Source organism: Tiliqua scincoides, chromosome 5, assembly GCF_035046505.1.
Source record: "Tiliqua scincoides isolate rTilSci1 chromosome 5, rTilSci1.hap2, whole genome shotgun sequence".
NCBI classification, from domain to species: domain Eukaryota; kingdom Metazoa; phylum Chordata; class Lepidosauria; order Squamata; family Scincidae; genus Tiliqua; species Tiliqua scincoides.
This window is the reverse complement of record NC_089825.1, coordinates 32,932,533-32,946,190: the sequence shown is the minus strand read 5'-3', so window position 1 is coordinate 32,946,190 and position 13,658 is coordinate 32,932,533. Positions and strand designations below refer to the sequence as shown.

General features: G+C 41.9%; 1 protein-coding gene across 1 annotated transcript in view; it reads left to right on the top strand.

Moving 5' to 3' along the window:
• CRPPA (CDP-L-ribitol pyrophosphorylase A) overlaps positions 1 to 11,481 on the top strand; it is a 75,898-nt gene extending 64,417 nt beyond the window's left edge. The window contains exon 10 of the mRNA XM_066628397.1: positions 10,082 to 11,481. Coding sequence (XP_066484494.1) covers positions 10,082 to 10,186 — 105 coding nt within the window. The 3' untranslated portion in view covers positions 10,187 to 11,481. The remainder of the gene's footprint in view (positions 1 to 10,081) is intronic.
• The last annotated feature ends 2,177 nt before the right edge of the window (positions 11,482 to 13,658 follow it).

The following is a 13,658-nucleotide window of genomic DNA, read 5'->3' as shown; positions in this document are numbered from 1 at the left end:
GGATCAGCACATTCCTTCTCATTTGCAGGGGCAATTTGTGTATAAAAAAATCTGTGTATAACAAGGCTGGACCTGTAATTTTTTTAGTCTTTGGTCATATTTATTAAACTATAGAAATCAGAAAACAAATGGACTCTGACAGTGCCCTCCAATACATGCCAATTAATGTATAGATACAAACTAGCGAAAATATGTTTAACTCATGTTAAAATCAGTAGATGTTTAGGTGCACAGTTTAGTGCTTCAGTCCCATTTACTTCAGTGGAATATAATCATATCTAGAACTCTGTTGGCTATTGTATACATAGTGTAATTCTGGTGTATCAGTGACAGTCATATGGGGAGAACAGAAAATGAAAATATCTCACACTTCCAATCCCTGCATCTTAATATCATCTAGGATAGGATGCTTGCATCTCTCTCCCTTCTTTCCATCCTCAGTATTCACAACCTGCAGGCTCCCGCAGATGGAGAGCAGTGAAAGATGTGTTTTGGGTAAGATGGGGAAAAATGGAAAACATAAGGAGCTTGTACTTTCTGGGTTATATCCTAAGGAAGTTTGTCATCACCCAAGTCTCACTGAGATTAATAGATTAATTGATTCAATTAGTCATGACTAACTTGCCTTATTGAGTTCAATGATGCTTAGTCATGACTAACTTTCTTAAGGTACAAGCCCCTGATTTCCACATCACTATTATATCTGAAGATGCTCTGTGAGAGTCCAGAATTGTATAGTGGATGTCACATGTACTATGGATAAGGATTTGTTAATGGATGGAAAGTCTTCTTGGTTATATGGATTTAGAATGCCTCATTTTTGTCCTCTGTGCATGCCTCAAGCTGATGCTCTTTTTAGACTAACTCCTTTAATACAACTCACACGTCATTTTTGGTAAAATTGCTGTGACATTTTTCTTCCCCTCCCCAAACTATGGAGCCGAAGTGAGGCTTGTTATAAATTGTGTGGATCTTTTGCTGAGCCACTGTGACCAACTTGTAAAACAGTTTGCAGACAAAATTGTTCTTATCCATTCTTTCCACTTTGATTACAGAGACTGCCTTAACAGGCTCCATTCTGTTATATTAGTATGGATACTTTTATGTTTGTGCACTCTGAGTATGTGGTCAGGATCCTGAGAGCAATATATCCTACCATATATATGCTTAATCCATGCCCGGTGGCTAATTAAAGTAGCCAAGGAGGATTGGCAGATTGATTAATTAATGCACCTTTGCATGAAAAGCTAGTTCTTTTTGTTTTAATTGAAGCTATGATTAGACATTTGCTAAAGAAATATTCATTGGATGTCTTTAGCACACAATTTCTAGGGAGGAAGTTGAAGCATGTGGTAGCTCTGCAAATCGGAATTGCAGATGACACTAATTATCTGGGTTGTTTTCAGTTATCTTTTTAGATGGAAACTGCTTTGGTCACCCTGGTGGATAATTAATGCTGAGAACTAGACAGTATGTATCCTTGTTGATTCTTCTCCCAAGGGCTTTGAATAGCATTGATCCACATTATTCTTTAATTCTCCTCCACTGCCTGGAGGAGTGGGTATTGGTCCCTGTTATTTCTGTAGGGCAAGTCCCTTAAAAGTGGTACTGGAGGCTGCTGTTCTTCCTCAACACCTTTGGCTCATGGGCTCTGCAGAGGTCCATCTACATGAAACACCTGGGGGAGGTCCAGAATTTTGGTATGCGCTGTCCTCAGTATGTAGATGATGGCACTATCTCCCCTTTTTCATCTTCTCTTAGGGAAGCCATGAAAGTTCAGAATCAGTGTTTAGAGTAGTGCAAGAATGGATATGGGCTAGCCAGCTAAAGCTTAATTCAGACAAGAGAGAAGTTATTTTCATAAATGAGGTTGCTGACCTGGAAACAAGATTGCAGCCTGCTCTAGATATGTTCTTGGTTCTCATTAAAGTAGAAGTATGTAGTCTGGGAGTTACCCTTAGTAGGCAGGTGCTGGCTATAACTAGGATCATGTTCACTCTGCTTTTGCTGGTCTTTTTCAGGAAAGACTCAATTTGCAACCATTACGCATGCTCTAGTTTCCCCCACATTTGAATACTGCAATGTAGTCTACATGAAACTATTCTTGATAAGTGTACAGAAATTGCAATTAGTATAAAATGCAGTTGCTAGATTGCTATTGTGACTCTGGTGGTTTGATCACATCACAATGTTATTACATGATTTTACATTACTTAATTGACTTCCAGTTTGTTTCTGGGCCAAATTCAAAATGATGGGCAGCCCAATTCTGAACTGCCCGAAATGCAGGGCTGCTGTGGTACCAAAACAGCGGCCACAGCACCCAATGTGCCCCGGGCAGCTGCCGCCACCTTTTCGAGAGAAGGGGACTTTTGTCCCCTTCCCCCCGTATAAGGAAAGTAGCCCAACAATGGGACTACTCAATTCAGTGCCTGCTATCAAGCAGGTACAGAGTAACAGAATTCCATGTTGAGACGAGAGGCTTGACGCGGGACTGTGGATCCAATGGATCAGAGCTCCACCGGTCCCGTCCTCCTCACTCCCTGTTGATTCTCCCTGCCACGCCCCTCCCCCCACCCCGGAACACCTCCTCCCCACCTCCGCCACCAAGCGGTCCGGGCAACTGCCGAGCGATGGGCTGCCTGTCTCCCACTGGTGCTGGCCCAGTGCAGGCTCGCACTGGGCTAGCTCTGGTGCTGAGCAAGTGCTAAGCCCCGCAAACATACCTTATGGCACGTTTGTGACAGTGCACACTGGCAGTAAACCAGCACGCAGAGCGCAGGATTGGGCTCTAAAGCCCAAAGTGGTTGTGACCTGACTATCTGAGGGAACACCTCCTTGCACTTGAAACTGCTTGTACCTTGAGGACCTCTGTCAAGGCCCTGTCTTCCATCCATCCACGCTGTGCACAACTTTTCCCTCTCTGAGATTCTTTCAAATATTCACATACTGTTAGTATACTCTTTCCTTTAAATTTTTTTCTTCAGCTTAAATTGTAACCAGCTCCATTCTCCTTTTTTTCCATGGAATCTCTCTGCTACACCCTTCACCACTTTAATAGCTCTCCTCTGAATTTTGTTCTGCATTTTGAAGAGCACAGAATTGGGCAAGAGTATTCAAAAAGAGAGTTGTTTGTTTTTAACTCTTGGTAATATTCAACTAATGCTTCATGCATAGATGTTGGTAAGAAATGAAGAAACAGCACATGAGATTGCAGAGCAGCTTTTAGAGGAGATTTAACTGTATCATCAATCTACTTTTATATAGAAACCAGACATTTTCTTACATCAGCTTCTTTTGTGCTGAACAGTCTGTAAATTATGTGGATGGTTGCATGTTTTTAGGGATGCTGGAAATGTCTGATAGGTTTTACTTTGGAGGCTTTTTAGCTTGAAAAAAGACAATTAATGGGATGATTGAGATTTATAAATGTGTATAGTGTGGAGAGAGAATTTGTATCTTTCTGTATCACTAGAACAAGGGTCATCCCATGAAACAGACTTACAAGGGATTTAGCATGGACAAATGGAGACATCTCTTCACACAGTGCGCAGTCTGTAGAATTTGTTGCCACATGGTGATGACCAGTAGCTTGAATGGTTTTAAAAGGAGATTGGACAAGTTAATGGAGGGTCTGTCTGTCCATGGCCGCTAGCCATGATGGCTGTTCACGACTTCCAGGTTCAGTGGCAGAATGCATCTGAATACAACTTGCAGGGGACCAGTGGTGAGAGGGAAGTATGTCTTTCCTGTTTGTGGGGTTTCCAGAGGCAGGTGTGGAAAACAGGATGCTGGTTTATGTGAACCCTTGACTGATGCAGCAGGACTCTCCTTAGGTTCTTATTCATTAGGCCATGGTGTCTTTTAGAAACCAATTGTATCCTTCCTCCCTGCCAATGTAGCTGCACCAAAAACATGGGTACTGTATGGGGAGGGGGGAAATCTGGAGGCTTGGAGGGGAGAAGAGGAATTTTTTTTGTCTTAGACCCTCTGTAAGCATCCCTCTCTGCAGTGGGTCTTCTTGGACCTGTGACAACTCTTTTGCTGGCACAATTTCAAGGAGAAGAAATAGGAGGGAACTCCCAAAAAGAGGGGTAGGATCCTGCGCATGCCATTACTGCTGGATCCACCCTCTCCCGCCACCTCCCCTCCCCAATCCTCACCCAGCTTCATAAGAAACATAAGAACAGCCCCACTGGATCAGGCCATAGGCCCATCTAGTCCAGCTTCCTGTATCTCACAGTGGCCCACCAAATGCCCCAGGGAACACACCAGATAACAAGAGACCTGCATCCTGGTGCCTTCCCTTGCATCTGGCATTCTGACATAAGCCATTTCTAAAATCAGGAGGTTGCACATACACATCATAGCTTGTAACCCGTAATGGATTTTTCCTCCAGAAACTTGTCCAATCCCCTTTTAAAGGCATCCAGGCCAGATGCCGTCACCACATCCTGCGGCAAGGAGTTCCACAGATTGACCACATGCTGAGTAAAGAAATATTTTCTTTTGTCTGTCCTATCTCTCCCAACACTCAATTTTAGTGGATGTCCCCTGGTTCTGATGTGAGAGTGTAAAGAGCATCTCTCTATCCACTTTATCCTTCCCGTGTATAATTTTGTATGTCTCAATCATGTCCTCCCTCAGGCGTCTCCTTTCTAGGCTGAAGAGGCCCAACCGTCATAGCCTTTCCTCATAAGGAAGGTGCCCCAACCCAGTAATCATCTTAGTCGCTCTCTTTTGCACTTTTTCCATTTCCACTATGTCCTTTTTGAGATGCAGTGACCAGAACTGGACACAATACTCCAGGTGTGGCCTTACCATCGATTTGTACAATGGCATTATATTAGTCGTTTTGTTCTCAATACGTTTTCTAATTATCCCAAGCATAGAATTGGCCTTCTTCACTGCTGCCGCACATTGGGTTGACACTTTCATCGACCTGTCCACCACCACCCCAAGATCTCTCCTGATCTGTCACAGACAACTCAGAACCCATTAGCCTGTATGTGAAGTTTAGATTTTTTGCCCCAATGTGCATGACCTTACACTTACTTACATTGAAACGCATCTGCCATTTTGCTGCCCTTTCTGCCAGTCTGGAGAGATCCTTCTGGAGCTCCCCACAATCACTTCTGGTCTTCACCACTCGGAAAAGTTTGGTGTTGTCTGCAAACATAGCCACCTCACTGCTCAGCCCTGTCTCCAGGTCATTTATGAACAGGTTGAAAAGTACCGGTCCCATTACAGATCCTAGGGGCACACTGCTTTTCACCTCTCTCCATTGTGAAAATTGCCCATTGACACCCACTCTCTGTTTCCTGGTCTTAAACCACGTCTCAATCCAGTCTCAATCCAGGTATTCACTTCCTTCCTGCTCCCACTGGTGCCTTACTTGGTCCAGCGGGCATGGCAGGAACCAGAAAGGGATATGTAGTGTTGACACCTCTTGTAGCAGCACTTCTAGAATGGTTGCCTATGGAGCCCTGTGGGCTCCAGCGGCAGTCATTTTACAACAGCAGAAGACTCTGCATAAGATTTGGCTGTGACCTGTGAAATCTAGGTTCCTATAGATTTCAGGATAGCTATTTCAATAATTAGGAAAGCAAACATGATGTATCTTAAGTATGTTTCCTCTGGATAAATGAGCATTTCTTCTCTTACCATTTCTTTAGCATGGAAGGGTCTACTTGGACCTGTACTAGCGAAATTGCTGGCACAAGCTCATGTGAACCCAGGCTGCATGATTGGTTCTGGGAAGCAGGCTAGGATTTGTGTTCACTACTGCTACTGAACCCACTGCCTTTGTGGAGCTTATCTGCCCGCTCCCCACCCTTGTTGCTTCCCCATTCCACCACCTTTGCCCCCCAACCTGGTTCTGCCTCTCCCTACCCTGTCCTGTCTCTCCTGCCAACTTAACTGCCTCAGTGGGTCCTGACAGCACTCAGGCAGCATGGACCTCTGTGTACTGTTGGATTGTTTTTCATGACAGCTGTTAAGGCAGTTAATACTGGCAGAATGCACAATCTATCCATTAGGTTTGGGCTGTAAGAATACATTATAAGTGAAGAATTTCCACTATGAAAGTGATTAAAGCTAGAGGAATCCTAGAAAAATAGAACAGAGAATGGACTTTTTTTTACCTTCTGTCCCTTAGCCTGCATGGCCTGACTTCACATCAACCTTGTATTAGTCCTGTAGTAAGAATTCTTATAGGCTTTTTCTTATGACCAAGTACCATTCAGAATTTACTTGAGTTGATGGCGGGGGGGGGGGGGACTTACTTAGAGAAGTCTGAAAATCACTGCGTGAGGAAAAAGCAATCATAATTGCACAGTGTATTTACATTGACAATTTTCAACAGTTTGGAATGTACCCTACGTGCACTATTTTTGGAAGATTTTTTGGTAACATTCCTCCTTGGCATTCTTTTTAGTAGTATCCATTTTCTGTATTCTGCCAGACGTTCTTTCTACACTCATATTAAAAATGTAAGCTGAATTTATTCTCCAACATCACTGAGAATTGATGTGAATGTGTAATTGCCTTGTCTTGGTTGCAGAACATAGTTGCAGAACGCATGGCCTCATTCCATATGTTGATGTGTGTGTCTAGATCAGCAGTCTCCAAACTGGAGACCCCGTGCAACAAAAACTCCCTCCCCATCCCAAGCAGCGCTTACTGTTCTGCTGCTCTGTCACTTCGTTTGTCATCCATCTGGGCATAGGGATGCTCTGGACAGTTGCGTTTATTACCCAGACATCCTGGTGCAAGGCCTGCTGGAATGTGGGCCATAGACGCAACTGCCCAAAGCATCCCTATGCCCGGATGGGTTTCAAATGAAGTGGCAGAGCAGCGGAACGGTAAGCACTGCTCAAGGCAGGGAGAGATTTTGGCGAACGCCAGGTCTGGCAGGCACTGGTCTAGATCTGGAAATATAAACTATCGAGTATCAATAATGCTCCACCCCCCCCTCCCCAAATGAGTTCAGGTTCTGGCAATGTGTAATGAGACTGACAGAGTTCTAACAAGTATTAAACACGCATCATTGTGCAGTATAGGCGCTCACACATAGTGAGAAACCACTTAGATCAGATGTAGAAAGTTCACGATCTGAATCTCCCTTGAGTCACAATATTATTATTTTTTCATTTAAAAGCAGAGGAATCTTTTAGTGGGAATGAAACTTTTGTAATATGAATTTGTGGTTTATACTATTGACAAGGTTCCATTCTGCCTTTTCCAAATTGTGTCCACATGATGTGGTAAATGTTTTGTTCTTTGGTATATAACTGCAGTAAATCATCCCTTTAAGCAGTAACAAAAATTATTTTTTATTGGCTAGGATGATGGATTTTTTTTTTCACCAGGGTCTCCAGTAAACGAGTTTAATTAAACTAGCAAGCAGTTCAACAACATGATGGTCTTTTCTTTAGAAGTCTGGGATGACTACAGAACTCAAGATATGGATAGGAAAGAGCAATTACCAGGATCACTGTCTTTTCTGTTACAGATTTTACTGATGAGTAAAACATTTAACCTTACAGGATTCATAAGCCTCCTATAACTAGGATGCCAGAACTGCAGAAGCAGCTGTGGGTGGTCGATAATGTTAGATAATTAGGAATGGGATGAGAACAAGATCTCTGCTGCTTATTTTGTTTTCCTATTCTGCTACATATTATGGTTTACAATATGTCTAAACCTTTCAAGTACCTAAATCTGTGAAGTGTCTTGTGTCTGAATATTTAGTTTTCTTTAACTAGTAAGAATGTTTAGTATTGGTACAGTATAGCTGAATATAAAGAATGAGACAGCAGGCACAGCTAGCTATGGAGCTCTGGGGTTGTAACGGATTGCCCATAGCATCTTTGTTGAATCATTTTGCATTGCTAATGTCATAGCACAAGCTTGTATTTGGGTGTTTGCCACCCAAATACCATTGGACTGGGTATTCATTCAAAGGTTCAACTGTGAAATTGAAAGGCAGTTTAGATTTTTCTTGTTTATGTTTTTCTTTGGGTTTAATGAGTCCAAAATTAGAAACAGTCACTTAGGAAAGAATCTGCACCCTCATTTATTGGGACCTCTGTGCAAATACTTGGTAATGACTGAATCCATTATCACGTGGGTTGATAGAGAAAGGGAAGGTCTGAGTTTTGTTGATCAGTTGTCATCCTGATGGTATCGCTTTGCACTGACTATCATTGGTCATGAATGTACACAGCAAACTGTGAATAGAAAGGTTAGAATATTGAGCTAAGTCCTAGATCCCTACATGATGTAGTTGTGGCAGAGTTGGCTTCTACAACCATAACATAGCTAGATGTGCCTGCTGTCTCACTGAGTCCAAATTGCGTGGTAGTATTCTGATTGCTTTTGGATCCCACCCTATAATGCAGTGCAGTATACGGTTTTAAAGCAATTAATTCAAGCTTAGCTAACAAAAGACTAGGCTTATATTGTAAACAGTGCCGACTGTAGCAGACATAAATGGTAGGCCTTTATCTGGCCCTTGAGCTCTTCCAACACTACTGCCAGCTGCTCTCAGTTGCTGAGTGCAACCCACGTGAAGAGTTCCTAAGTGAGAAAAAGTGCTTATTTCTGATCATGACCTGTTTAATGACAACACTTCCTGCTGAATGGCATTACTTCTGGCCCTTAGCAGGCTTCTTGAATGCTATATGGCCGTCTGTATTAAACAAGTCTGAAACCCTTGTACTAAAACATAATTTTAGAAATAGGCCTTACTTCGATGCCAGGATAACAGCTATAATTGTAGGGTGTTTCTTAATGGACTGTATCACCAGAACTCTGTTGGGATATTTCTGCTGAGGACTTCAAGGAGAGAGATCTCAATAAATACTCACTTTGTTTTGGTATAAAATATAATGTAGATTCTCTGTCTTGTGTTATATGCAGTTAGTTCAGCATTGGACAATTAATCCTATGTTAGCAGAACACAAAGGAATAATGATGTAAATATAAGAACTGGAAGAAACTGTACAGTGGTTGATCTACCTAGAGCAGTGTTTCTCAAACTGTGAGGTGGGACCCACTAGGTGGGTCACAAACCAATTTCAGGTGGATCCTCATTCATTTCAATATTTTATTTTTAATATATTAGACTTGATGCTACCATAGCACGTGACTGCAAATGTTACAGACCTGTACTTTTAGCAACTATGTATATGCTTTTAACAATGATAGTAAACAGGACTTACTCCTGGGTAAGTGTAGGTAGGATTGCAGCCTAGGATTGTTAAAAATTTCCCTGCTTGATGATGTCACTTACAGTCATGACATCACTTCCGGTGGGTCCCAACAAGATTCTTTTTCTAAAAAGTGGGTCCCGATGCTAAATGTGTGAGAACCACTGACCTAGACTGTCTACTTTAATTGTCAATGGCTATCCAAGGTCTCATGCAAAGACCATATTGAATTGGAGCTGCCAGGCATTTATCATCATATTTGTAGATTTTTAGAATGTGAACTGAACTACCTTAGGGGACTCCTTAGAGCAGTGGTTCTCACACATTTAGCATCGGGACCCACTTTTAAGAAAAAGAATCTTGTCAGGGCCCACCAGAAGTGATGTCAGGGCTGGAAGTAACATCATCGAGCAGGGCAATTTTTAACAATCCTAGGCTGCAATCCTACCTACACTTACTAGGACTAAGTCTTATTTACTATCATTGTTAAACGTTAGTAGCCTCTTAGAAGTACAGGTCTGTAACAGTTCCCCAAATGCAGTCACATGCTATGGTAGCATCAAGTCTAATATATTAAAAATAAAATATTGAAATGAATGGGGACCCACCTGAAATTGGCTAGCGACCCACCTAGTGGGTCCTAGCAGTTTGAGAAACACTGTTTTAGAGGTCAAAAGACAGGATAAAAATCTCCAGCATGAATAAATTAGACTGACCTGCTACAAGCAAAGCATATACTTTACTAGTGAATTTCGGGTTCTCTGCTTTCTGCCATTTCTCTTCCTCAGGAATGTTTTAATATAAGCATGCTATGCACATTTCTTTGTAGAAATAAGAGGCTAATTTGAATACTCTTCTTTTGCTTGTAGGACAATTTGAAGCTTCAGGAGGCCATGGATTCTGCTGCTGCCCTTATCACAGCATTAATAAAGGACAGAAATCCTGCACTCATTGGACAGCTTCTGATAGCATGAAAAGGAAATGCTCAGATCTTTTCAAATGTTTTAACAAGTCCTCCTAAAAACCTTTTATTGATAAATGAAAATGCAGAATGTTTAACAGTTGCTGTTGCAGTCTAGTACCACTGGGTTGTATTCATTGAAGTCAATGAGTCTTAAGTTAGTCAGACTTTTTCTTATTAATTATTTTGGTACTTAATTGTGACTTGTGATTTCAACTAACTTTGTTGTGATACAACCCACTGGTCGGGTGCTTTTTGATACAACCCAATGTGTTTGGTATTTAAGAGCTTTCTTTATGAAACAGAAATTACTATGAAGTTACTGTACAGTTATGTTGTACTCTGCCTTCAGCACCTTTGAGCAGAGAGGAATTAACCAGGTGTGTGTTTTTTGTGTTCTAGAGAAATATAAGCACAGAGTTAATGGTTTTAAGATTATATAAGCGTGATATCGCCAAAATTTTGCACTTTTAAGTGCTAGTAATCCCAGTGAATATTTTAAGCATGTGCTTAACTTTATCATTGAAATCATAGAATGGAAGGTACCCACAAGGCCATCTAGTCCAACCCTGTGCCTGTAGCAGTAAATCCTCCTACAGCAGGGATGTCAAACATAAGACCCACAGGCCAGATGTAATCCCTGGAAGCAATTTTTCCAGCCCCTGGTATAATTGGGCTCTCCTAGCTTGATAATTGGGCATTCTCATATCTTGAAAATATCAACAAGATTTGCACATTTCCTTTTCTTTCATTTGCAAATAATAAGTTTCTGTGTGCGAACAAAGTGCTTATTTCTGACCATCTTCTACTTAATGATGTCACTTCCTGCTCTCAGCAGGCGCCATGAGTGCTAACTTTGGCCCTCTGTATGAAACAAGTTTGACATCCCTGTCCTAGAGCATCTGCATCTGAGTGTCTGCTTGAAGATTTCCAGTGAGGGAGAATCCACCACTTCTCATCAATCTGTTCCTCTGCCAAACCACCTTACCATCAAGAACAATTATTTTCTTTCTTTTTTTTTATCTCACAGCACATTGACAAGGTACTAAAGTAGTCAATGCATACCATCAGTTTTTTGACAAGGCACACCATGCTGTTGGTGAGGGGCTTACATCCCCCAGTGGCCCTACTAATAAATGAACCTCCCCCAAACTCCCATAGTGCACCTGCAGACCATTTGCAGCACACAAGTGTGCCTCAGCACAGTGGTTGAAAATGGCTGATCTAGAATTTCTTCTTGATATTTAAAAAATAATAATTTCAAATTAAAACATAACAATAACCAAAACCTTTTAAAACTATAATAGTATTTGATGTTTAAGTAGGACTTTTAAGTTATTAACTTTGGCCAGATTGTGCCATGATGTGGCAGATAGTTTCTTAAATTTTTTTTTATAAGAACAGATTAACTTTTTATTAGAGAATTTTTCAGTTTCACGAGCAGAAAACAACTGGATAGCAAATACGAGATCCCGAAACACGGCTACATACAGTGAGAGAGTATTGTCAGTCACAAACACAGAGCATTCAAGTCTGGTATGTAGGTCCGTTACAGGGGGTAAGTTGGAAGTCCATAAGTCACTATATTCAAGGCTAGAGCAAGATGTGCTCACTCCCGCCTTGCACATGGCCAGCAGTGCCAGGCCAGGCGTCTTCTGCTGAGGGTAGCCTCCAGTCGTGAGTCCTGGATCCAGGGGGTCCTCCGTGGGTGGCCTCCATGGTTGTCGTCAGCGTGTCTGGCTTCTGGGTGGGTTGTTCATGCGTTGCAATAGTGAGGCACAGATCAGCATAAGGTGACATACAAAGTAGTAAGCAATTAGTTAAAGGGAAAAAAAGAGAGTAATATAGAAAGGTGGAGTATGTCAGTCCTTCTGACAGCATGTGCAGGTGCAGAGTTGCTCAGGTGGTATAGAGTCCGAAGTTGGAGGCGTGCAGGACCCATCCCCTCACTGCATGGGGCAGGTGGTGTGTCCCCCCAGGCGCCCCCGAGCCAAACAGTCTCCTGGCTGGCTCAGGGGCTTTCGGGGGGGGGGGTCTACCTGCAATGCAGGTTGCCTCCAGTGCTCCCAGAGCTGATGGGAGGCTGATAGGCTGGGTGGCTCCCCTCCACCATGCCAGGAGGGCCAGCCATGGGTGGCTCCCCTCCACTGGGTCTGGAGGGCAAGCCGCGACACTACACTTGATCTTAGCCAAAAGGCCGAGAAGCAGGGTTGGGAGGATTCGATTGTTACAATCTCTTCTTTCTATATTCGAAACTGATTCTCTCGACAAGGTTGCTAACTTTGTTTCTGGGATACTGACATGTTGGAATTCTGGGTCTTCTGCTACATTATGGTGAATGGGGGGAGGGAGTAATGGATGATTATGATTGTTTGATTTTATTGTTTTCTGTTTGTACAGTTTGTCTGTTGTGTATTTCCTTTATCTATTCCAATAAAGGTCTTATGTATGTATGTAAATTTTTTTCTTTTGGTAAGACTCTCAATTTATGAATATATTTTTAAAGCCAATAGTGTCTAAAAACATCTGATTCTCTTCTAAATGACCGTGTAAAGTTTAATGACTGTCACTAAGCAATTCAAATGACGTTCATGTACAGCAGATTTCTCCTCAGAAGATAGGTCCACTGGGTTTAGTGAAGTTTAGTCCCAGGAAAGTGTCTACAGAATTGCAGCCTTTGGCAGTTATAACTATGACAATCTGTGCCTTTCTGTTTCTAGATATTAAAATTCCAACAGAAGAAAATTATCATTTTTCTTTTCTAAATTATAGCTATTGGGCATTATTTTAAATATCACTTGTCTGACATGCGATTATTCTGTCAATGGTTAAATCAGTTGTAGGAGTTAATCAGATACAAGCTTTACCTTCCTTATTGTGTCCATCCTAGTTAAGCACATAATCTCACTGGGTGTTTGAAGCTGTGAAGCTGTTGCTTCTTCCATATTTTCAAACACACTGCACATTTATAGCTTTCAATGCATGAAACTGTTCCTTCTACAGCAGTGTTTCTCAAACTGTGGGTCGCGAGCCAATTTCAGATGGGTCCCCATTCATTTCAATATTTTATTTTTAATATCCAAAAAAATAAGAAGTAAGTAATGGGACTTACTCCTGGGTAAGTGTGGGTAGGATTGCAGCTTAGGATAGTTAAAAATTTTCCTGCTTAATGATGTCGCTTCCGGTCATGACATCACTTCCAGTGGGTCCTGACTGATTCTCATTCTAAAAAGTGGGTACTGGTGTTAAAGGTGTGGGAACCAGTGCTCTACAGAAATGCTGTGGAAGCCCTCCTGGGTTCCAGGTACACACTGAAACCACACTAGTTTCAAGGAAACAATAACTTCAAGGGCCACAGTGCCATCATATGATCAGCACCTGTCTTAAGCTGAATTCATGCTTTATACAGCAGAAACATGCTGTGGCTATATCCATATTTCTTACAGCCAACATACAAAGTGGTGGATATGTCTGCATCTTTAAAT